A 27210-nucleotide genomic window follows, 5' to 3' on the forward strand; every position below is an offset into this window, starting at 1 on the left:
ATCATACATAATATTGCATAGATATTCATTGAGAAAGAATCAATAAATCAATGTCGTTTTAGATATAATTCATTCACAATAGTCAAATTAAGATCAATTAAGTTGAGGTTCTCCTTTTATAACTTGTCGCTGATTGCATCAACCAATTATTTCAATGTAGAGGAAAATCCATGTAAGCTGCTTATAACTTTTAGATTAAATATATTGCTAAATTCTGGCACTAGTATTCCATGCATTTCTTTGATGCGTGCATTTTAATATTGTACAAATAAACAGATGTAGATTTTTTTAAACTTCATTAGTAAATGAACACTGTGGTAATTTCATATTAATATTGTAAAATATATATCATTTCATACACACAGGTAAATAATTTCGCAATACTTTCCCGAAAACATACATTTCTTTTCGTTTCGAATGAATTACGCAGCCTTAATGTTCTTCGTGTGATGAGTAACACTGAATATATGTAAATTACTAATGACGACAAAACAACGTTAAAATGACAGAGGTCGTGTGTGACTTAACATAAGTTACTCTGTATCTATTTCGAATATGTATACATGCACCTCGCTACCAAACAATCAAAGAAATATTTTAATTAATTGTGAATAAAATTTTAATTAGACATTGAAGGAATAATTTGAAATCCATAAAACATGGATCAGCATATGTGAGGCCGGACAAGGATTTCTCAGAAAGTCATGTCTCCAGAATCAATGCAATAACTACGTACAACTAATGTTTTCATAGAGTTTCCATGAGGATTATAAAGATCGGTAGTTTGATTTTTAAATGCACCATATTTTTACACTTTGGTTCAATAGCGTTGTCTGCATGAAAGATAACCTGACTAATTTGAACATGTTCATTCACTTTTCAAAACAACATATGTCTTTCCACATTCGATCGACACTTTATCATTTGCTACAGGTTAGTGTAACATAGAAAACCTATTATTTGACACTGAATTTAAAACCATTTTATCTTTTGTATTTATTTATCTTTTTATTTATCATTATTTTTTAAACAGCTGGGAATCTTATATATTTATTTCGACTAAAAAGCAACAAATATGCATCAGTTGGCATTAGTTATCAACCAAGAGAGCTTGAAACTGTACACCATATGGCAGACATAAGTTCGTAACCAAGAGCGCTTGAAACTGTACACCATATGGCAGACATAAGTTCATAACCAAGAGCGCTTGAAACTGTACACCATATGGCAGACATTAGTTCACAACCAAGTGCGTTTGAAACTGTACACCACATGGCAGACATTAGTTCACAACCAATAGCGCTTGAAACTGTACACCATATGACAGACATTTTTAACAACCAAGAGCGCTTGAAACTGTACACCGTATGGCAGATATTAGTTCACAACCAAGAGCGTTTGAAACTGTACACCATATGACAGACATAAGTTCACAACCAAGAGCGCTTGAAACTGTACACCATATGACAGACATTTTTAACAACCAAGAGCGCTTGAAACTGTACACCATATGGCAGACATAAGTTCATAACCAAGAGCGCTTGAAACTGTACACCATATGGCAGACATTAGTTCACAACCAAGTGCTTTTGAAACTGTACACCACATGGCAGACATTAGTTCACAACCAATAGCGCTTGAAACTGTACACCATATGGCAGACATAGGTTCACAACCAAGAGCGCTTGAAACTGTACACCATATAACAGACATTAGTTATCAACCAAGAGCGTTTGAAACTGTATATCATATGGCAGACATAGGTTCACAACCAAGAGCGCTTGAAACTGTACACCATATGGCAGACATAGGTTCACAACCAAGAGCGCTTGAAACTGTACACCATATGGCAGATATAAGTTCACAACCAAGAGCGCTTGAAACTGTACACCATATGGCAGACATTTTTAACAACCAAGAGCGCTTGAAACTGTACACCATATGGCAGACATAAGTTCACAACCAAGAGCGCTTGAAACTGTACACCATATGGCAGACATAAGTTCACAACCAAGAGCGCTTGAAACTGTACACCATATGGCAGACATAAGTTCACAACCAAGAGCGCTTGAAACTGTACACCATATGGCAGACATAAGTTCACAACCAAGAGCGCTTGAAACTGTACACCATATGGCAGACATAAGTTCACAACCAAGAGCGCTTGAAACTGTACACCATATGACAGACATTTTTAACAACCAAGAGCATCTGAAACTGTACACCATATGACAGACATAAGTTCATAACCAAGAGCGCTTGAAACTACACACCATATGACAGACATTTTTAACAACTAAAGCTATACTTCTATAACTATACAACCAGGCTTAATTCCTGTTGTTTAAACCTATTAACATAAATGTGTCCTTCGCAAACAAGAGAGAAATATTATCATGTTGGTTATTACCTTAATATCACTTTCAAACAATGGGATGACAAATAAAAAAAACTTGCAAATCTTGAAAAAGAAAATTCTGCATTGGCCCTTTACCTTGAGTTAAAAACAACAAGAAAATACCAACATGCAAACATCATCATAACCCAAACTCAATAAAACCAGGGCAAAATATGAACGAACAAAAGAGAGCTTTACAAGGAGACTCCTGAAAAAGCACAAGGAGAATAGGACCAGATGATCAACAAGAGTAACCTAATTATGATTCTAGTTCTATTGATTTTCAGTTTGGATTATGATTATGTTGACATGTCCGTGTTTCCTAGTTCTAATGATTTTCAGTTTGATTATGATTATGTTGACATGTTGGTGTTTCCTAGTTCTATTGATTTTCAGTTTGGATTATGATTATGTTGACATGTTGGTGTTTCCTAGTTCTATTGATTTTCAGTTTTGGATTATGATTATGTTGACATGTCCGTGTTTCCTAGTTCCAATGATTTTCAATTTGGATTATGATTATGTTGACATGTCCGTGTTTCCTAGTTCCAATGATTTTCAATTTGGATTATGATTATGTTGACATGTCCGTGTTTCCTAGTTCTAATGATTTTCAGTTTGGATTATGATTATGTTGACATGTCCGTGTTTCCTAGTTCTATTGATTTTCAGTTTGGATTATGATTATGTTGACATGTCCGTGTTTCCTAGTTCTAATGATTTTCAGTTTGGATTATGATTATGTTGACATGTCCGTGTTTCCTAGTTCTATTGATTTTCAGTTTGGATTATGATTATGTTGACATGTCCGTGTTTCCTAGTTCTATTGATTTTCAGTTTTGATTATGATTATGTTGACATGTCCGTGTTTCCTAGTTCTATTGATTTTCAGTTTGATTATGATTATGTTGACATGTCCGTGTTTCCTAGTTCTATTGATTTTCAGTTTGATTATGATTATGTTGATTTTCAGTTTGATTATGATTATGTCCGTGTTTCCTAGTTCTATTGATTTTCAGTTTTGATTATGATTATGTTGACATGTCCGTGTTTCCTAGTTCTAATGATTTTCAGTTTGATTATGATTATGTTGACATGTTCGTGTTTCCTAGTTCTAATGATTTTCAGTTTGGATTATGATTATGTTGACATGTTCGTGTTTTCCTGTTTTTCCATTATGATCATAATTGTGACTTTGTGATATCGTCTTCTCTGATACGAGTTTGAGGTTGTGATATTCATCACATACCACCATGAATATGTTACTTATAGCTTTGGGCTAGATTAACTTTGATCGGTGTCTTTGATGAAATGGAAGGCATAAACCACTCTGGAAACAAAAAAGATCCGTGCCTTGTATTAAAATTCAACCATCATGAAATCCTGTTTATTTCACCAAAACAAAGAGATATCGACTTTGGGGAAAAGTAATTATGTGGAGTGGGAAATTTATATTTTCAGTAAAATCTTTGAGTACACCTCAGTCAAATACTCATTTTTCTCTCTCTACCTACGTGGATCACGCTGGTATTGAAAGCTTTCAACGGGCAGATTCATTCCGGAATTATTAATAAGACAGCTTCAAATATACTTACAATCAATTAGTGTTATTTTATGGGTGTAATTAATGCACAGCTTAGCATACGATTAGAAATTTCTAAACAGTAATCGAAGTCGGTCGTGTCAGAGAAACAATAAAAACACGGTAAAGTATTGTATCTTATTTAATGTTTAAACAACTACAGACAACGTTAAATCTCGCTTCGACTATAAAACTCATTAATTCATCCTGAAGTAGCTTAGATGACATGACAACTGTGTCGCGGTGACAGAATAGAATACATGTATATCTAATGATAATCACAATCGTAAAATCACTAACAACATGGCCATGGGGGTTCAGTACTGGGGGTCGTCTCAGTCTGTTACATATTATCCTCCAGCATTCCTACACCCTAATATGATAATGAAATGAATCCCAAAATTATAATTCTAGTAGGACAAATGGAGTGATACCAGAAGATCATCCTAAATAATCATTAACACAAATTATTAGTATTGACTGTGGGTATGACGTGGAGGCTTTGTAAATCTGGTCAGAATAAGTACCATCATATCTCTGTTGTATGATACTTTTGACTGTGGGTATGACGTGGAGGGTTTGTAAATCTGGTCAGAATAAGTACCACCATATCTCTGTTGTATGATACTTTTGTGACGTGTTGTTTGACATTTGACATTTAATGTCGCTTAGAGAAAAATAAATATGACGTAAGTGATAGTTACCAATCAAGGTAATCAAAGACTTGAATTTAGACCATGCTTGTTTTTTGACTCCTACGTGTACTGGTATTGTGGATCTACATAATTATACATTTGTATAAACTTTTGTGATCGGATTATATTTCTCGATGCTCTGAACGTGTATTGCAGATTTAAGTTGAGCAGGTATGTAAATTCTTATTTAAAATAATGTAAATTTAATTGTTTTTGTTGAGTATATTAATATTCTGCATAATAGTTATTTATGTCAAAACAACTTCTATCAAAAATATCTGTACTGAATCTTTATTCGGTGACGTTAAGTCTGTGTCTATTCGTTCGTAAAAAAATAGAGAATATGGATATGTTACCGTTTAATATAATAAATGTATTTACTGAAATGACAACACAAATACATAGAAGAAGACAACATGACGAAAACATCACGTTCACTGATAAATAACTTCCTCGAAATGATAAGTCATCATTTAGGACCTTGTATTGTCTAAGTATCCAGGTAACGATAAGATAAAGTTTTTTTTGCTATCTCACAATATTTTTTACCAGTACTTTCAAGGATATTCCTAAACACGAGTATATTCATTTTAATCTGTGAACCGGACACTTGCTAATGTGATTAAATTGATATATGAAATTAAGAAATTAAAAAAATAATTTGTGAGGTCTGTTATAAGAAAACGTGTTGTTTTTGGGTTTGAATAATAACCTTTGTTATTCCCGTCAATTTTAATGTCCCGTACTGGCAAAAGACCGCTTACCCACCATAAATTATCTAAGTGTTTCGTGACTTACTACAAAGAAGTGGGAGCGTGATTATGACCTGTTGTAATGTCTTCTGTTGATGATAACTCTGATTTCCGGGACTGAGTCAGCACCCTGGATATTTACTGTTACCTCTTAATGCTAGTCTAAATGCATAAAGCCATCGTGAATTTCCTGGACGGATAGTGTTATTATTATTTATATCTAAATTTTTGCCTGCCTGATACGTGTAATATTAATAATGTGTATGGGAAGATATTTTTATTTTATATATGTCGGGAAACATTACAACGAATTCAAGAAGGTGTTGTCAAGAATATTCGCCTTCTGATCTGTATAGTTGTATTCAAAGTTCCGTTGCTGCAGTTTGTGTCGAATGCGAATTCTCGTGTCTTTGTTTGTCGCTTGAGATCCCAACTTACTTCAACGATGCCTTATTAACTTATATTGATAAAGTTACATTACCGATTTGTCCGTTAAGTAACAGGTACTCCTCCTTCCTTTTTTTGTCTTTTTCAAAAGTATTCGTGTTCTGTAATTAATGGTTTGAGCAACAGGATTGAATTTTCATGGAAATAATGAGACGGATTTTGGTTTCCTCTCTTAACATTAATTTTTCCGGAAATCCATTTTATTTTATTCTATCCTCAAAATTCACGAGAAAAGAAACTCGCAGACATACCAATTATTATAGTCAGTGTCAAGAATTGTGGTGATATAGGCTCTGCCTAATTGGTAGCAAACAGATAAAACAACGATAAATAATACATTCAACAAATGTATTCACTTGGAATTTATATATATACAAAATTATAACAAATATATATTCAACCCACTTAGCACCCATCCACTCTCACATTCATTCAATACAACTACTTATATTTGATTGAATACACAGAACCCATTTTTCAGAACCCTGTCTCTACATATATACAGTTCACTGTCTGCCCAAAGTTCCCTTTTAGTCACTTTTCCATGTTCTGGCATCGTTTTATTGACCTTAGGTGAGACTTTTCATGTCGATATAATTTTTGTTTGTTTTTTAATAATGGCAGCTTTCGTTCTGTATGGATAATCTTATTGAGCTCATTATATATTGTGAGTAACGAACGTGCTTATTTCCTTCGTTTCAGATTAGAAATGGCCTCTCATATTTCGGTGGTCATTTTGGTGGTGTCATTCACGTGCAGCTTATGGCTAACTGCGCATGCCCAGTTATGGTGGGATGACGATGAGATCTCGTTAGATGATCTTGTGGGTGAGTTAAAGTGTAACAGTAGCCTTAAACATTCACTATAATATATCTTATTAAATAAAGTATTAAGTATATGTTACCAGTTTCTCGTTAAAATTTTATCTATAAAGTGATATTAATATTTTAAAAATTGAATACACAAACAAAACTTTAGAAATTATTTGATAGCGTAAGATTGTGTATGTAGATGTACGGCATTATCAAAATTTAATGATGTTAAATGCACTTTCATGGTGTTTTTTCAGACACAACCTTTAAATGCTTTATTTGAGGATTTTCATTCATTTCACCATTAATCAGATGGTAATAATCTACCATTTATCTCCTGGCTGATACAATCATCATGTAACAGAGGTCATTTTTCATCTCAATGCCTCCACTAGGATTCGAACCCGGGACCCCTGGCTTACTAGTCTGACGCTCAACCAATCGAGCTAAAGAGAAGTTCTCTCTAACCGAGTGGGGTTACATACTCCCCCTCCAGGAAAGAACTCGTCCTCGATGGCCGATGGGGCATGGCTAAGTACTAATCCCGGGTCCCTACATGGGCGCCAATGTAACAGAGTTCATTTTTCATCTCAATGCCTCCCCTGGCTTACTAGTCTGACACTCAACCAATCGAGCTAAAGAGAAGTTCTCTCTAGCCGAGTGGTATATTGCGGCTAGTATTTTACCAGGGTTACATTCTCTCTAGCCGAGTGGTATATTGCGGCTAGTATTTTACCAGGGTTACATTCTCTCTAGCCGAGTGGTATATTGCGGCTAGTATTTTACCAGGGTTACAATCATATTGATGAATAATCCATAAAACAAACGTTCACATTAATGAAATCAACCACATGCTGCGAGCCATCATTTTACTGCAGTATAAAGATATCACAATGTGAAGTAGCTTTAAATCTATCAAAAGTGTAGAATATCATTTATGATTCTGCGTGATCAGTGATCCTTCAATTTTAGATGTCTGTTTTCATTCAAAGATTTGTGAAACTAAACCAGATTGTCAAATGTACTATTGAAGATAAGATATGAACAGATTGACTAGCTAGAATACTGCTTTCCAATTTTCATTTAGAATAACTATTTGTGTTCTTGTAAATAACTATACATATGTTTAAGTGACGCGTTTGTTTAGATTCTCTTAAAAATAAAAGTATATCATACGCTTTCAAATGGATTGCAATTCTTACTTTTACAGATACTGGTTACCCAATCAAACGTCCACGCTATGACAGGTTTCGAGATGCCAGTAACATAATACATTACAAAACTTTTATTGACGATCTTGAATCGGAAAATGTCCATGACAATAATGATAACCCTGAAATTACTGCTAAATCCGATGACATCGACTCCGAGAGAAATGACGATGAAACCAAAGATAAGCAACACCTATCACAAGGTCCTCCAACAAAGCCAAAGAGTTTACTTTCCGATTCAAAAGAAACTGATGATGCGAATGGTGCCGAAACCCTCAGAGTCCAAGAGATGCAAGCTAATGACGAGGAAAATTCTGATGATGATGAAGATGAAGGCAATGATAAAGCTCAAAACACAGCCAAAGTTGACGTAACCCAAGACAAGAAAAGTGGTCATGAAAATGAAAATATTGGAAACTTATCACAAGGGCCTACAGCAAAACCAAAGAGTCCACATTCTGATTCAAAAGAGCCCGATGATGCGAATGATACCGAAACCCTCAAAGACCAAGAGATACCGGAAGATGGCGAGGAAAATTCTGATGATGATGGAGATGGAAGTAATAACAAAGATCAAAACACAGCCAAATTTGACGAAACCGAAGAAGAGAAAAGTGGTGATGAAAACGAACATAATGAGAACTTGTCACAAGGACCCACACCAAAGCCAAAGAGTTCGCATTCCGATCCAAAAGAAACTGCTGATTCGAATGGTGCTAAAACCCTTAGAATTAAAAATATGCAAGAAACTGACGAAGAAAATTCTGATGATGATGGAGATGAAGGTAATGATAAAGACCAAAACACTTGGAAAGTTGATGAAACCCAAGACGAGAAAAGTGGTGATGAAAATGAAAATATTGGAAACTTATCACAAGGGCCTACAGCAAAGCCAAAGAGTTCGCATTCCGATTCAAAAGAAACTAATTATTCGAATAGTGCCAAAACCCTCAGAATTAAGGAGATACAAGAAACTGACGAGGAAAATTCTGATAATGATGATAATGATAACGGTAATGATAACACCCGAAACACTTGGAAAGTTGACGACGCACAAGACGAGAAGAGTGATGACGAAAGCGATCCTGATTTATTAGGAGGGCCTTTAACAAAACAAACAAATTCAGACTCCGATCCATCTGATGATAAAAAATCTATCACTGCAAATTCACAGACAAATGGCAAACAAGATGTCGATGATAATGACAACTCTGGTAAAGTTAATGGCATCCGAGACAACAAGGATGATGAAAACGAAGGAAACACGGAGTTGTCACGTGAGACATCAGAGAAACAGAAGAAATCACATACGAATTTTAAGGAAATTGACGATTTCGATAAGGACAAAACAGTCAAAAACACAGCGACAAAAACAAATAATAAGGAAACGCCAAAACATACCCCGTCAGAACCTGGTTATAAGGAAATCGGTTCTTCTTTTGATCAAACAACGCCAACGCAAATATCGTCCTTGGAAAAACCGGAAGAAAATGATGACTCGTCTCAAGATCGTATTCCGAAATCAGCGAGCGATGATTCTGATGATTCGTCCGAGATTGACGAAAACGACGATTCCTCAACGCAGGAAAGTTATTCTTCGTCATCCTCATCTTCCGAAAGTTCTGATGGTTCTAAGGAAACCACAACTCCAACGAATTTTATGTCAAGAGGAACTTCGAAAACCTTTGTAAGGACCACACCAACGCCGACACCGGCACCTCCAAAGGGAAGCTCTGAAGAAACAGAAGAATCCCCTCAGACCACAACAACAATACCGACACCAGAAAAGGAAAGCACAACTTCGATGACTTTCACCACGAGCCCTCCTTTCAGTAAGTTTGTTTAATTTAGAGTCATCGAAACAGATACTATGATCTGCAAAGCCTGTTTTTCTTTTTTTTTTTTTTTTTTATTCTACTGAAAATATCATATATATCTAGTCATTTGACCAGATGATGTGGAAAGAATTCATAAACTGCACTGACTTTTCTTTAGTAGTACAAATATCAATATGAAATACATCGGCAGGTTTTCAATAATTTTGTAAACAAATACGTTCTCGTTCACAGGATGTCCGCTGGTAATGGATATTATCATTGTTATACATGGGTCAAACACCATTTCGAGACAGAATTTCACTGATATAAAATGTGGTGTTATCAACTTTATTGAATCTATGACGCCACCACGATATCCAAACAACTCACACATTGGATTTATACAGTACAGCGACGCCAACCATATACAGACACGTACTATTTCTGCCAACAAGGACGGACTTAAAGTGTTTGTCTACGAGACCAACACCTCGGGAACGGGCACACGGACAGATCTAGGTACAGTGTTATTTTGTTTTTACTTAAACATACACATATGTATCTAGAAATCTGGAAAAAAAACGGTAGTTACGGGGGCATATTTTCCGTAAACTACGCACAATGTGGGGATACTCTTACAACATAGGGACATTTGCATGTCCTCACAATTGCGGTAACTTAAATTGCAAAGTTTTTACTATCTCACTAGCGCCCATAAAATCATATTCATATTTCTTCTCCTCTTTTCCTCGTAAGTATATAAGGACATAATATCTCATTTCTGTGGGAACATTACTTTAATCTCCTCGCACCGGCAGAGAAAAATATGTGCCCACAAATATTGCATTTTAATTATAAAAATGCTAAGATTTTTTTCAATATTAAAGAGAGATTTATTTGGCTTATTAGTTAGTTTATTGTGTTTATCTATTTTGTAGTGTAAACTAGCTGTTGTTTTCTCCTAAGGCGTCGTCCTGATAGCGAATTTAAACTGTTATCGAAATAAAGTGATTCTCTATGAGTACATATATTACGGTAAACAGTTATAATTCAAGCAGATTCTAACTGAAGGCTTAACAGTTTGCATCACAGAGATAACACAAATCCAAACTTCACAACAATATTCTAATAATGGAAGTTTGCATGCTTTATGAAGTTCTTCAATTTAACACCTATTTAAATTCATGGGGGATACTAAACTGTTTCGATGCATTGCATAAACTTTCTATGTGTCTACCTCATTTACAATTTTTGCCTAAGGTTAATCCTAGATGCTTACAATGACCTACAAACTCCAAACTCACATTATTAAATTCCTTATATATGACATGACCATGTTCAATGTTTGAAATAGGTAAGGGTTGCTTTTCCAAGACAAGAATTTAACTATTTAACAAGCACTTTCCTGCTCTATTTTGAATTTTAGCTAGACCGTTATTAGTTTTATTTTTGTTTTCCAAACGGGAAGTTCCGGAATATAATAATGAAGTATGGTCGACAAACGGTTTGGAGAGTCTTTCAATGTTATTACCTTTACAATTAATGTATTAATTAAAAGGTAATGGATTTAATACATTGTATAACATCTGCATTTTTGTAAATTTAATAGATTTTCCACAAAGACTTGGCGGTTTCTACTTCTCACATAATTATTTTACTTTTGCCACCCACAATCGATCGCTTTGGAAATATTACAAAAAACTAAACGTGTCGACGGCATAGTCTTCAATATTTTCGCACTATATATGTTCAAAAACCTTACCAAGTAGCTATATTGGTCTGTAGTTGGAAAACTATCTGCGTTTTCTAAATAATGGCATAACTAAACCCATTTCCACTATATCGGAAAGATATCAGTTTCAAACGATGCTCTAAAAACTAAAGACAATGGACATGCTATAGATTCTGCATTATTTTTTAACATCATGTGATTAATTTATCGCTGCCTACTGCCTTCGGAAACAAAGTAACTACTTAGAATATAAGCTTTACCTCTATTTGTCTTTTTAAGATTAAGGTTAATAAGGGGACGTTTAGTGTAGGTAGTGTCGGATGTTTATAGTAATCTGTGGACAATATTCAAAAGTTTCGGAGGTTATGATCAGAATAGATTTCTTAGCTTTTATATTACTTGTATTATTTTTTCAAACTATTTTCTTGATATCTTAGATAATTTTACGCTTTGACCATGATCGTTGTTCGTCTTGCAATTTTACTTTACAAAATTAATTTTAATCTAGGACTGTTGGAAATGAACCGGATGTTTGCGTCTAACTTCCGGCCGGGTGTACGACGGATTGGCGTGATCGTTACGCACGGTCTGTCACCATCTCCTGTTAACGTTGCCCAGCAAGCGTTCCTGGCCAGGCGAGCGGGTATTGACATTTTCGTTGTAGGCATCACCAGTAATACTAGGAGATACGAACTTAATGTCATGACAGGAACTGTTGGGCGTCACCACGTTTACTACATGCCACGATTCAACGAATTCAAAGATTTCGTTAATAATCAACTAGTATATGAGGTCTGTGCTGCACCTACTATACCCACCCCTCGTCCAACCGAACATCAAAAAGAATCTCAAACACCAAAACCAACTCCAGCACCTACTCCACAGCCTACTCCAAAGCTAACTCCTCGACCTACTCCACGTCCCACCCCAAGACCTACACCTAGGCCTCATTACACTCCTAGACCAACTCCCCGGCCTACCCCACGGCCTTCTCCAAAATCAACTCCTCGGCCTACCCCACGTCCCACACCAAGACCAACATCTAGGCCCCATTACACTCCTAGACCAACTCCACGACCAACCCCACGGCCTACTCCAAAATCAACTCCTAGGCCTACTCCACGTCCCACCCCAAGACCGACACCTAGGCCTCATAACACTCCTAGACCAACTCCCCGTCCAACCCCACGCCCTACTCCAAAACTAACTCCTAGGCCTACTCCACGTCCCACCCCAAGACCGACACCTAGGCCTCATAACACTCCTAGACCAACTCCCCGTCCAACCCCACGGCCTACTCCAAAACTTACTCCTCGACCTACTCCACGTCCCACCCCAAGACCTACACCTAGGCCTCATTACACCCCTAGACCAACTCCACGACCAACCCCACGTCCAATTCCAAAACTTACTCCTCGGCCTACTCCACGTCCAACACCAAGACCGACACCTAGGCCCCATTACACTCCTAGACCAACTCCCCGGCCAACTCCACGCCCAACTCCAAAACTAACTCCTCGGCCTACTCCACGTCCCACACCAAGACCAACACCTAGGCCCCAATACACTCCAAGACCAACTCCCTGGCCTACCCCACGCCCTATTCCAAAGCTAACTCCTCGGCCTACTCTACGTCCCACCCCAAGACCAACACCTAGGCCTCATTACACTCCTAGACCAACTCCACGACCAGTCGAACGGCCTACTCCAAAACTAACTCCTCGGCCTACTCCACATCCCACCCCAAGACCAACACCTAGGCCTCATTACACCCCTAGACCAACTCCCCGGCCAACTCCACGTCCCACACCAAGACCCACATCTAGGCCTCATTACACCCCAAGACCAACTCCCCGGCCAACTCCACGTCCCACACCAAGACCGACACCTAGGCCTCATTACACCCCTAGACCAACTCCCCGGCCAACTCCACGCCCCACACCAAGACCGACACCTAGGCCTCATTACACCCCTAGACCAACTCCTCGGCCTACTCCACGTCCCACACCAAGACCGACACCTAGGCCTCATTACACCCCTAGACCATTTCCTAGACCAACTCCCCGACCAACTCCACGGCCCAATCCAATTATAACCCCTCGACCGACTGCACGTGCGACAAAGAAACCAACACCCATACCTACGCCTCGCTATACCCCAAAACCGACTCCGCGCCCAACTCCACATCCCTATCCCAGACCAATTCCACAAACAACACCACGACCTTTTCCAAGACCAACGCCTCATTACACCCCTATACCAACTCTACGACCCACGCCACGCCCGACTCCTAGCCCAACACCTCGTCCAACGACACGGCCAACTCCACGGCCTACGACTCAAAAACAAATTTTGCCTCCACAATGGACTTGGTTTTGGAGACCGAAAGGCACTACAACTACAACTCCCAAACCAAAAACTACCACGAGAAGATCGACGACCCCTAGACCAACGCCTCGACCTACTCCTAGACCTACTCCTAGTCCTACTCCACGACCTACGACTCAAAAGCCAACTGTTCCACCTATGTGGTCCTGGTTCTGGAAGCCAATAAGTCCTACTAAACCTGTCCCAAAACCGGAAACTACCACCACCGCACCAACTACGACGACGAGAAGGTTCACTACCACAACAACGGAACTGGAGACGCCTCCGCCAGGTTTCAGTGAGTATCGATCAAATCAAAATCTGAAATGATTGCACAAAGAATCTCTGGTGAAAATAAGCTTTAAATTTGCATTTCTGAGTCTTTTTATCTCGTTCGTATGACCTTTCATCTGGTTCGTACGACCTCCACTTATATATATATATAAAAAAAAATGATTTTTGACAAAAGAAGAAAGACGTTACATTTTGCACTAGCGCTTTCACTGTATTAGATCGTCAGGTGCATAGTAACTGTACATGTACAGTTACTGTGCACCTGAAGATATAATTTACTCGCATCTCGTCAAATCAAGTTTTTTCTATATATATCTATATATATATATTGTTGCAGTCAAACTAGCTTTGTAAACACCTATGGATTGTCTACCTCATCATCAAATATTCCTGATTTTGACTTAAGATGGCGATATTTACACATGGTATACGGTAATTCGTAATGCTGTTGTGAAATTGAAAATACATTTTAAGATATGCTTAGAAATTATCAATGCAAAAATATAATTTTCGCGGCTTTAACATTAGATCGAAGCACAAAAGAAGTATTTTGCATAGAAATCATAAGACGTACAATAGCTTTCTCTAACATCTCTCTAATATGTATTATATGCAAAATAAAAATATGATAATAAGTTGTGTAAATATTGGCCATCGTGATTCTACCTCTTTTACCTTCGGCTGTAAATAGAATGTAGCATTTTGAGATTGTCAGTATAATAACCTAGTTTTCTTCGCCTTGTAAACGTGCTAGGCGAACTGTTTTATTTATGTTTACCGATCCGGTGTCCGTAAGGTTATCATCATTCAAATACTCTGATGAATCAATTCATGTAGTTGTATGAGTAACATGTTATTTTGTAAGACAACGGAGTTTGATTAAACTTTACATACTTGTTTTAGACTTTTGAATATTCTTGACAAAAAATCTGCCACATTGTTGAATCAACCAACAATGAACTAATTGATTGTTTAATCATTTTTATTTTCTTTCAATATGAAAGTGATAATTTTCACAATAAATCCATATTTTCCAGATCCATGTTTGGGTTGTAAGATGGCAAACGGAGCGGGCTTCAATCCACATCCTACTGACTGTAGTAAGTTTGTCCAGTGTCTCTTCACTGGCAGTGCCGTCACTGCCTACTATAAAAATTGCCCTGTCGGCCACTTCTGGAACCAGGAGAAACTGACATGTGACTATGCCTTCCGGGTGAACTGCGTTCATGGTAAGTATATATCCACAAGATTGTAACATCTTGTTCTTGTGATCATTTTTTAAATGAAATATTGTCGAATAAATGAAACCAACACATTGAAATGTTTATTTTCGTACAAGTAAAATCCAATCAATCTATTAAATGAAATCTCGTTAGCCAATTACATGTGCATTGTCTTGACATTCATACTGATGTTGCTAGTTGTAATTGTTAAATAATGACAACACATTGAAGAATTTCCAAAACAGTGGTCATTGTTCTGAAAACACTGTCCATAAATATGACACTACTCTATAGGATTAATTAGTCGTGATACGAACGCACATAACTTTTTTCAAAATTATTGTTTCTCGTTAAAGCATAGATAGGTCATCATATACTAAAATCTATAGAATTATCACTTGACAAATGTAGCGACCTAAAGAGTCTCGTTCAGACAGTAGTCTCGGCCTCTCCAGACCTGAGGTCTCGTTAAAGACTTCAGTTTATACCAATATTCAGAAGTGTTGTACTATGAGTGTTCATCACCTTGTCAAAATGAATATTAACATTTCAGCTTTAACATTCGCCTCAAACATCTATGTACAGTTATATTCATGGCTTGTATATTTGGATTTTATTTTTTCACGTTCCTTCTTCGTCCCGTCTGCCTAAGTACTTCCTGTTTAGTCTTTGTCCCGTTCGTCTTGGTACTTCCTGTTTAGTCTTCGTCCCGTTTATCTTAGTACTTCCTGTTGAGTCTTCGTCCCATTTGTTTTAGTACTTCCTGTTAAGTCTTCGTCCCATTTGTCTTAGTACTTCCTGTTCAGTCTTCGTCCCGTTTGTCTTAGTACTTCCTGTTGAGTCTTCGTCCCGTTTGTCTTAGTACTTCCTGTTGAGTCTTCGTCCCGTTTATCTTAGTACTTCCTGTTTAGTCTTTGACCCATTTGTCTTAGTACTTCCTGTTTAGTCTTTGACCCATTTGTCTTAGTACTTCCTGTTTAGTCTTCGTCCCGTTTATCTTAGTACTTCCTGTTAAGTCTTCGTCCCATTTGTCTTAGTACTTCCTGTTCAGTCTTCGTCCCGTTTGTCTTAGTACTTCCTGTTTAGTCTTTGACCCATTTGTCTTAGTACTTCCTGTTTAGTCTTTGACCCATTTGTCTTAGTACTTCCTGTTTAGTCTTCGTCCCGTTTGTCTTAGTACTTCCTGTTCAGTCTTCGTCCCGTTTGTCTTAGTACTTCCTGTTGAGTCTTCGTCCCGTTTGTCTTAGTATTTCCTGTTTAATCTTCGTCCCGTATTTTGTTTTACTGTTTTAGTTTTCATAATCAGTCACTTTTCCTTTTATATCGGAGTTGTTCTTTGCACTTGCATTATTTAAACAGGTTATAAAACGTTTAATTTGTCTTCCTCTCTTCCAGATATGTGTCATAACTTACTGGTGCAACGCTATGCCAATCGCGCCCATTGCCAGGCCTACTGGACATGTGAAAATGGGCATGCCTCTCAACAATGTTGTCCCCCTGGCCAAGCTTACAACACCGATGTTGGAATGTGTGTCAAGGACGCGACCTGTCCGCCAACTTGTACTTGGTCCTACACTCCTCCAACGAAAACAGGTAACCGAGACAACGGTACTGCATTAGACTGTTATGTTGACATATTTCAGAGTAATTAAACTGCACATAAAAGTTTACTGATGACGACAGCTTCTGCAGTTTCTTGAAACACCACAGCTGAATTTGATGTTGCTGGTGTGCCGCACTACCTTCTGTACTGTTTTATACTTATTTCTGAGGGGAAAATCAACAGCTAACAATGTAAAATGACATCAATGCTTTCATAGGTTAGCGTGATCAACTTTTTATTTTATATCACTTTCGGACGTGCTCGTGTGTTTAGTAAAAAAGACTTCCGTACCCTGTTGAAACTTTGAAATAATTTCGATCTATGTACTTGGGGTATTTAAAACTTCGTAATCTGTTAACATTTATGAACATATTTGATGTAAATTTCGGACGTGCTCATGTGTTTAGTAAAAAAGACTTCCGTACCCTGTCGAAACTTTGAATAATTTCGATCTATGTACCTGGGGTATTTAAAACTTCGTAATCTGTTAACATTTATGAACATATTTGATGTAAATTTTCTAAGAAATGCTATGCAATCGATACTGTAGACCAATAGACACGCCTGTGTTTTGTTAAATATAATTTGGTGGCACTATATCATTGCGATCCTATTTATAACCTGTTAACGCAATATATATTATAGCTGTTTTTATCGTCACGCGGATTTGTTGTATAAGAAAAGTTTATCAAGTCCAATCGAAACTTCCGATTTACACTTAGTTTTGTACATTTTATCGACTACTGTAAATCACGACACCCAAACAAACACTTCTTTGCAGTGTGTAAGGACAGGGCTGTACCTGGTCAAGACGCTTTCTATGAGAGGGATGTAGAAGGGCACGGATGGCTGATGATGCCTTGTGCTCCAGGAACGAAATTTGACCAAAAGGAATGTCGATGTTCGGAATTCTCCGCTAGTCTTAGTGATAAAGATACAGGTAAACATTCAAAATCACCTAATATATTTCCTCATTCCAAAGTCTGGTTGCTTTTTATTGTAACGAAAATAAATGTCACAAACTAATTTGCATTCTTTACAAGATTTGGGCAAAGCTTCATTAACAAGCATACAAAATGTACTTTAAAACTTCTTCAACAGCAAAACAAAATATCAAAGAGATAGGGGTGTGAATAACTGGAGTATTGAAGCACAGTTTGATTTATTAATACCTAGTTTAAAAAATCTTTCCTGGAGACGATTTTACTTAAATGTTGATTAAGCAAACGATTGTATGAGCATTTGATTTTTTTTTTTTTTAGATTGTAATGCGGAAGTGATTCTAAATTTCGAAAATGATGTTCAGGACACTTCCGGAAAACATTTGTGGGTTACCAAGAAAGGAGTGAAGGTAGAAAATGGAATGGCTATATTTGATGGGAAATCTGAACTCTTAATCCAACGATTCACAAATGATGACTTTGGGTTTACATTTATTGTACGTATTCGTTACCGAGAAGCGAGAAACACACTTTCTACAAATGCCGCACTGATTAGTAATGGCGATTGTGGAAGTGATGGATCCATCGTCATAGCAACTGATCCAAACGGCATCCGGTTTGGCGTAGATACGGATAAAACACGTGGCCTCTACGGCTTCAGAATGAGAAAACCCGTACGTACTCTGTTTCTTGTTGCTGTTTTTTTTTTTTGTTTTTTTTTTCAAATCGCCCTACGCCCGGCGTTCGTCGTCCGTCTTCCGTCCTTAAACAATTCTTGTTATCTTTTGGAACGTTTATTACATGTTGATAATATCAATAGAATAGAAGTTCTCATCACAAAACCAGTAGAAGATTAAAGTGTGACGTTTCAACGGTCACCTCCTTCAGACAAATGACCGGCGTGAACCGCACCTTCTTGGATTTTGACTGAGAATTTGCTATTTCTATTAAATGAGAAACAAAGAATGGATATTTCTCAAATAGCATCTGTACATAGTTCTCTTTGGGCCTAAGTTGTGTTTTTTTAGACTGATAAAGAAACAAAATGGCCGATAGGCACCTTGGTTTTGAGACTTTAATAAGATAAACAAAATGGCCGATAGGCACTTTGGTTTTGAGACTAAGAAGATAAACAAAATGGCCGATAGGCACTTTGGTTTTGAAACTTTAAGAAGATAAACAAAATGGCTAATAGGCACCTTGGTTTTGAGACTTTCATAAGAGAAAAAAATTCAGCATTTATGATTACTATGTCCTAGAAGGAATTTTCAGATTTCATGGAAATAAGATAAAGAAAAGAAGAGGAAAGAAAGGAAAATATCAAAGTTATCAATAACAAATAATGATGGCGACGTCAAGATCCCTCTGGAATCTCTTGTTTACTGTTGACTTATTCCATAACATTTTAAACATGTAACTTTTGTGTCTGAAATGATATTCGTCATACTACATGTATTGAATTAGAAATCAAATGGTTTGTCGCAGATTATTTGCTACATGACATCTGTTTTATTTCCTCATTTCGTTAATCAATAAAAGACCAGCATTATATGCATACATGTTTATGTATTGATGTTTCAATCCCAAATATTCTGAAAAAACGTCACCATGGCAAACAAAACATTTCACCAAATATGTATCTATCGGTCCAGGGAAAAAGTTATATTTCGGTGGACATATTATTTTTTTTTCTTTTTATCGCATTGTGAGTTGCTGAATATTTCTCTTTGCTTTTGTTTTTATATCTCAGCAGTAGATTTTCATGTTTCATTGTTGACGTTGCTGTGTATTAGAAACCATATTGTGTAACAACATAGCGTTAATGTTTCTTATTTAATAGAGAACTGAATGGAAAATGGTAGAATTCAAACTAGCTGATGGGAAGCTTCAAGGCCGAGTTAATAACAGGAAATTTTCCCAAAATGTACCAGGTAAGTAGATTTCTCTAGCAATACATATCTAAATCAATTAAACAGAGGCGAAATTCATAGAACTATGATATTACAATTTTAAACGTGAAAGCTAGTCTTCGTTTTCACTTATAAACTTTCTTTAAAGTATATATATAAGTGTTTCACTTTATTTTCACTTCAACCCAGGTCGTATTGAAAGAAGAGCTTGTGCAATACAGATAGGTCATGGTTGGGGCCTGGAAAACTTCGCAGGAGAAATGGACCAGGTAAGTTTCAATTAATGAAATATAAATTTATTTTTACAGCAAATATCAATTACAGGTGTACGTAACTACCATGCTTATTGTGTAATTAATCTTGTTAACTACGTGTCCAGAGCTGGTTATTTTGTCAATGTAAAACTCTTACCTGTAACATGTAGTAGTTTTTGTTGGTGTTTGCGTTTTATTGCCTGTGAGATTGCTTCATGCTCAGCTTTGCTACAACACTGCATGTCGCGCCTACGTTATTATGAATAACGACGTATTCCAGCATTATTGTATATATACACTCGATGTTAAGATTAGATGATATCCAGTGGTTAATGTATCTTAACATGTGTTGCGACTGATTATAGTTAGAGACTTGGTTAACAAATTCTCTATACATAGGTCAGCTCTTGTAGGCAGCACGGATAGTAATGCTGGGGTAAAATAGCTAGTGAAAGCAACTGGTGTGTGTACCCTATTAAAGGTCAAAATGAAATCTATAGTAAAATGGATATGCTTGTAAAGGTCAAGGTAAACAACCGGAAAATGTGTTTGCTATCATTGGTCAAAGTAAAACAGCTAGTAAAACATATAGGCTTGTAATGTTCAAGTGTAAGGGAAAATGTGTATGCTAGTAAATATCAAAGTAAAACAGTAAGTAAAATATGTCTTAACTGTTTAATGGTCAAGGTGAAACAGATAGAAAAAGACTAGTATAGGTCAAGATATATAGCTTGTGAAATGTGTGGACTACTGGTAAATTCAAGATTAAACAACTTGCATGCATCACGATAAATTAAATAGTAAAATGAACGAAAAAAAGTTCGTAAGTTTCAAAGTGAAATATCTCAGATTCCAAGTATAACGGCTTTTTGTATACATATATGATATCGGTGGTTTAATCCTTCCGTCGTACACTGATATTCTGCGTGGTGATGTAATATCGGCGGTTTAATCCTTCCGTCGTACACTGATATTCTGCGTGGTGATGTAATATCGGCGGTTTAATCCTTCCGTCGTACACTGATATTCTGCGTGGTGATGTAATATCGGCGGTTTAACCCTTCCGTCGTACACTGATATTCTGCGTGGTGATGTAATATCGGCGGTTTAACCCTTCCGTCGTACACTGATATTCTGCGTGGTGATGTAATATCGGTGGTTTAACCCTTCCGTCGTACACTGATATTCTGCGTGGTGATGTAATATCGGTGATTTAACCCTTCCGTCGTACACTGATATTCTGCGTGGTGATGTAATATCGGTGGTTTAATCCTTCCGTCGTACACTGATATTCTGCGTGGTGATGTAATATCGGTGGTTTAATCCTTCCGTCGTACACTGATATTCTGCGTGGTGATGTAATATCGGTGGTTTAATCCTTCCGTCGTACACTGATATTCTGCGTGGTGATGTAATATCGGTGGTTTAATCCTTCCGTCGTACTGATACTGCGTGGTGATGTAATATATTCTGCGTGGTGATGATGTAATATCGGTGGTTTAATCCTTCCGTCGTACACTGATATTCTGCGTGGTGATGTAATATCGGTGGTTTAATCCTTCCGTCGTACACTGATATTCTGCGTGGTGAAATATCGGTGGTGATGTAATATCGGTGGTTTAATCCTTCCGTCGTACACTGATATTCTGCGTGGTGATGTAATATCGGTGGTTTAATCCTTCCGTCGTACACTGATATTCTGCGTGGTGATGTAATATCGGTGGTGATGTAATATCGGTCGGGTTTAATCCTTCCGTCGTACACTGATATTCTGCGTGGTGATGTAATATCGGTGGTTTAATCCTTCCGTCGTACACTGATATTCTGCGTGGTGATGTAATATCGGTGGTTTAATCCTTCCGTCGTACACTGATATTCTGCGTGGTGATGTGCGTGGTGATCCTTCCGTCGTACACTGATATTCTGCGTGGTGATGTAATATCGGTGGTTTAATCCTTCCGTCGTACACTGATATTCTGCGTGGTGATGTAATATCGGTGGTTTAACCCTTCCGTCGTACACTGATATTCTGCGTGGTGATGTAATATCGGTGGTTTAATCCTTCCGTCGTACACTGATATTCTGCGTGATGATGTAATATCGGTGGTTTAATCCTTCCGTCGTACACTGATATTCTGCGTGGTGACATATCAGGATCAAATTCAGCGATTCTCAGTTCCGCATGGATGGTTTCTTGTCACGTTCTCATAATTAATGCAAGCTTTTGTGGTTTTTGCTCAGTTAATCTATTTAAGAGGACGAAAATTCGACGTGGATGTAACATTAGCCGATTTCCAACAGATGCACTCAGAAGTTAACACAAATGACGATAATAAACTACCAAAGTACTACAAAAACAGCAATCGAGCCTAAAATTCGATTTGTAGGTGCAAAATTAGCTCATGAATTTTAGATAGTGATAATTGAAGAGGTAAATAGGCAACAAGATGATAGTATGTATGAAAGAGTAAAGCCCTTTTGCTTAATCGATGATAATCATCTGTGTGAAGTTGTAACAAATTCAACTAATGTCGTGTTTCTTTTGAAAATTTGGAAAGCGCAATGGGAAAGAAACCAAAATTCCTTTTTCATTAGAAAATATATCATACATCATATATCATAAAGAAACTGAAACAGTCAATAGTTTAACAAAGAATGTTAAGTTTTAAAAGATGTTTATTAAATAGAAGACGTTTTAAAATGTTATTACTGCCATGAATGATGATACTTTCTATCAGTATGCAGGCAATAGAATCAACAAAAGACTTGTAATCACTTTAACAGAAGCTTAACTCGAACACACAGTCGATGAAACTATAGTAAAAATCGTTATACTTGGAACAGACCCTAGAATGTCGAATCATCTGCGACACGTTAACAACACAGGTTGAGAATGCAAGGATGATGCGATTTCCAGGAACATCATAAAATATACCTGATCGACTTCCTTTATAACTCGTTTGATGACTTATTGCTTATACAGTATTGTTTCTTGTATAACCTAATATTTTAGACAATAGAATGTTGATTAATGACATAAAATGACCTTGGGGCTTTAATAGTGTACAGCAGCGATTATAGTATAGGAAATCCACGTTGAAAGCACCTTTAAAATAGACAGCATATAAATCATTCATTTTCGGAATAATGATGGATCTTATGAAATCTGTAGCAGCTGTTAGTCTGTATGACGATTAATTATGTGTTACGAAGTGTGACGGAGGTGGCAAAGTATCTATTGCTATACTCTGTCACAAAAACGTGTTCAATTTAAGGTCATATTGATTTGATAATGTGACGCGGAGTAAATCCAGAAGAATTTTTTTCTTTCTGTGAAAAAGTATTGAAAATCTTATAGTACATTTACTTCATTTATGCATTTTGCTAAACCCGTATGTTTAAAAAAATATTTAATTATCTATATCCACACCATCAACAACGTGTTTGGCAATAATACTTAGGTATCTGGTGAAATTTAGCAAAACACTCATCTTACGCTAAGGAGTAAATCCTAAAATGGGATCATCTAAACCATGGAACGGCGGGCAGGTGCACTTAGATGTCACAATACAATAGGACCAGTTGCAATCATAGTATTATAAATACATAGGCCGTCTAGGACACTAATAATATGACGACGGCGGCAAAATTGTTATACAGCTTTGTATATCAATTATACAATATCGAACTAAACATTTTGATATGTATGTTGTTGATATATCTAATATGGCAGTATATTGTATTTATCTAAATCATGCGAATTTCACCTACAGAGAATTCCGAACTCCGCGATCCGTATTAACTTAGATACATTCGTTGCGTTTCGTTAATTCATTATTTGGCTCTATTGCAGCTAATGCTAAATTTGTACTTTGAAGTGTGTCATTAAAATTTGTTTGTACACTCTTCAAATTCCCTGTTATTTCTCATATATGTCATGATAAAGTGTAAATTTAAACAAATAAATAACGTTATTACGAGAAACCAACCGAAGACGGGCAAAATTCTGACAGGCATGGTGTCGAATAAGGATGTCTGGGACAACATTAATGTTGAAAGAAAATCCATTAGAAATTCAAATAAACTATCCAGCTGCAGGAAACAAAACAGGAATGATAATGAGTGCAAAAGATTTACATTATCTATTTGATATGATCACCTTTTGAAGGATTACACAAAAGTATAAAATTCAGAATTAATACAGTATTGACAAATATTGAAATGAGTTTTTAATAAAGGAAAACTTGTAGTTCAGTCAGAAATTACCTTGTAATTAGCATGCACGTATTGTCTTCTTATCATTAAATTACTCGCTAAGTGTTGTGTTTAAATGTCAGCAACAATTTAAATGTCGATAAAATTTTTGCCAACAGCAAAATGTCTACCACAAGAAATACTATTAAAATGTGGCATTGACAAATCTAAATGCGGTATGAAACTTCTATTCTGTCAGAGCTAAGATCCATTGGTCAATTATATTTATGTACTTTCGGACCTTATGTTACAGTAACCTTTACTGGAGGCAGAGTTAGGTACTTAAGCTACAAATTTTAAGTGTCACATATGTGCACAGTTCCATACAAATTAATTTATATTGATAGACTGTTTTGTGGTAGCCAGTATATTCTAGAGAGGAGAGACATAGTCGTTATCCATTTACTGTTGAAATACTATGAACCAATGACCTACTATGGGAACACGTTACTTTTGGTAATCAATATGAAATATGGCATCGCTTAGTATAGACAAAATATTTTCGAACAATTACGTATTATTATAATCATAATAAAAATATATAAAATACCATATATGACAAAAGGACTGAAATACAAGCTTATATTAATTTCCTTCCTTACGTTCCGACAGTTCACTTGCCTCAAAAGAGTTGTGGAATATTCATAGAATTAATTGGGAGTAGAGAGCTATAGCTGGTAGATTAACATCTTAAATAAGATATTTTCCTCTGTATGTAAAAAAAGTTAGCATTGTCCTATAAAGTAAATAGATGCGATCACATCGGCATTTGTTTGATTTTGTATGGTATTCAAATATAGAAACAGATTATTTATTAACGAATTCCGAAGCAATGCAATCGCGTTACATAAATTACATGACAAGGGATCATGATTACATTGTATGTTTCCTCCCAATGAAACAAAGCATGACCAACTGTATCATAAAAACGAAATTATTGTATTTCTTTTTTCTCTTTTCAGCTGGAAATCTACAAGTGCAAGCCGATGACAGAATTTCTATACCGTCCATAAACAAAAACGGTAATATCTGACCACGTGTCACATTACCAGGGGGTACATATACATATGTATCAGGTCGGATGCCAAATATAGCTACAAATGAAATCCAATTGTTTGAATAATTTTGTTGTAAAAATGAATCCAGTTATGAATGTGTGATAGTCTTATATATTGACCATACGCTTGTCGTGGTCACAATGTAATATTTAATATGGCAGGGAGGTGTTGTGTTATAGTTTTACTCAGAAAAACATTATAACTTTGTTTTAATTTACTTTTGCTTTAAATAGTACTGTTAGATATTTTAAAAATTATTTTAATGAGACCGTAGATATAATGATTTGTTTCAAAGAGATATCTTTGTTTCAAATTACATTATTCATTTTACATTATTCACTTTAAGCCCCATTGATAATTTTTGTTTTCAAAATTTTATCTGAAGGCCCTGAATAGAGTCAATTATTCGAATTCGTTTGGAAACAAATTATGCGCTTTTGGCAAAGTCCCGACTTTATTGAAATACCTTCGTCACAAACAGGCACTGAAAATGATTCTTAATGTAATGAACAACTTGTTGTCAGTAGTGTGTACATAGTTACATATATAAACTGCCAATGGAAAGTCAAAAATTATTTCTGGAAATACGTGGTCTGCAATGAGTTTAAAACCCCTTACTTTTGAAATCCCCTATGTGAAAATATGAGGAAAGTATTTCGTACACTAATTGCAGAACTATAAAATTGTTGATGTCGGTTTTTTGTTTTTTAATACGAAATGGACGAAAATATCGCAGAGGTTTTATATTTTGTTTTCCTGTATTAGATGCGAAATAGTAAAAATAAAATAAAACACCGATTTTTTGACTAAAGGAAATTGAACTATTGTAATTCAGATTTACAAGGAGAAATAGTACGTGTTTGACTTTGACAGAGATTAATCCAATAAATATAAAGTTCGTTCCACTACAGTAAACATTATGTTATGTACAATTGTCTATAGGTTATAAATACTGTACTTTAAATGTCCAGAAACAACTGTATATAGAATATCTGTTGTGCAAAGATATATATATATATGATTATCAATCAATAAATGAAATTCGGAAATGTCGAGTTTTGCTGTCTTTTAGTAGTATTTTCTGTATGAGTTCCTCCAATATCAATCGAGAATGTCTCGGTCAATGATTTGTACAAAAGATACACAATGACGAATTAGATGCTGTATGTGTAAGATGATTTAACTGCATCATACAGCTGTCCTCTCCTTCTAGGGCTTGTCAGTGATACTAGGGGCCTAAAATGTGGAAATCAGGAAGGTGAATTAGAACAATCGAAATTGGTCTAAACAAAAGCATATGGTGAAGTATGATTTTAAACGAACTTCAAGTAATTTAAATAAACAGTCTTCGTTTTGTTCCATGTTCTGTTTTGTCTATCAAGTCTATTGGGAAATGTATACCTGTCAACAACTCGCACTACCATAGAAAATATTAAGAAAGTGCTACCTTAAAAGAAATGGGTATATATGCTAATCATGTATAATGTCGATGCTGTATATTTCCATATAACCTTCTACAAGTCTTTCTAAATAATGTAAAAATATACATGTGAAATGCATGCAATTATATTTTCATATATATTTCATTTGCACTGTATATTTCAATGTGCAAAATATAGAAATATATATATATAAAGAAGCTTTACGTTATATTTAGAAGGCATAGTGGAATACATTAAGAAATTTATTATATTTTGTAGATTTTTGGATCGTTAATCATTCCAATGAGCGGCTCCTATACCAGTGTTATTTATAGGAGAGCATCTCTTACTCCTATTCCTGTTATTATTTTCTGATAAAACTAATATTGTATGCTTTCCATTTGTGTGGTTCATGTCATTTTTTGTAATTTATATATAA

At 36.2% G+C, this 27210-nt stretch overlaps 1 protein-coding gene across 1 annotated transcript; it reads left to right on the forward strand.

Moving 5' to 3' along the window:
- Nucleotides 1-6583: 6583 nt before the first annotated feature.
- On the forward strand, nt 6584-25305 carry LOC132545419 (mucin-2-like). The gene is made up of 12 exons (XM_060209109.1): nt 6584-6701; nt 7897-9729; nt 9967-10233; nt 11955-13470; nt 13894-14111; nt 15145-15336; nt 16726-16923; nt 17715-17873; nt 18196-18548; nt 19715-19805; nt 19974-20053; nt 25255-25305. Exons 1-12 carry the CDS (start codon nt 6584-6586, stop codon nt 25303-25305), a joined length of 5076 nt encoding a protein of 1691 aa, XP_060065092.1.
- Nucleotides 25306-27210: the final 1905 nt, after the last annotated feature.

This window comes from Ylistrum balloti, unplaced genomic scaffold (genome assembly GCF_031769215.1).
Source record: "Ylistrum balloti isolate Yb309-2 unplaced genomic scaffold, AGI_CSIRO_Ybal_v1 Utg369846, whole genome shotgun sequence".
Taxonomy (NCBI): domain Eukaryota; kingdom Metazoa; phylum Mollusca; class Bivalvia; order Pectinida; family Pectinidae; genus Ylistrum; species Ylistrum balloti.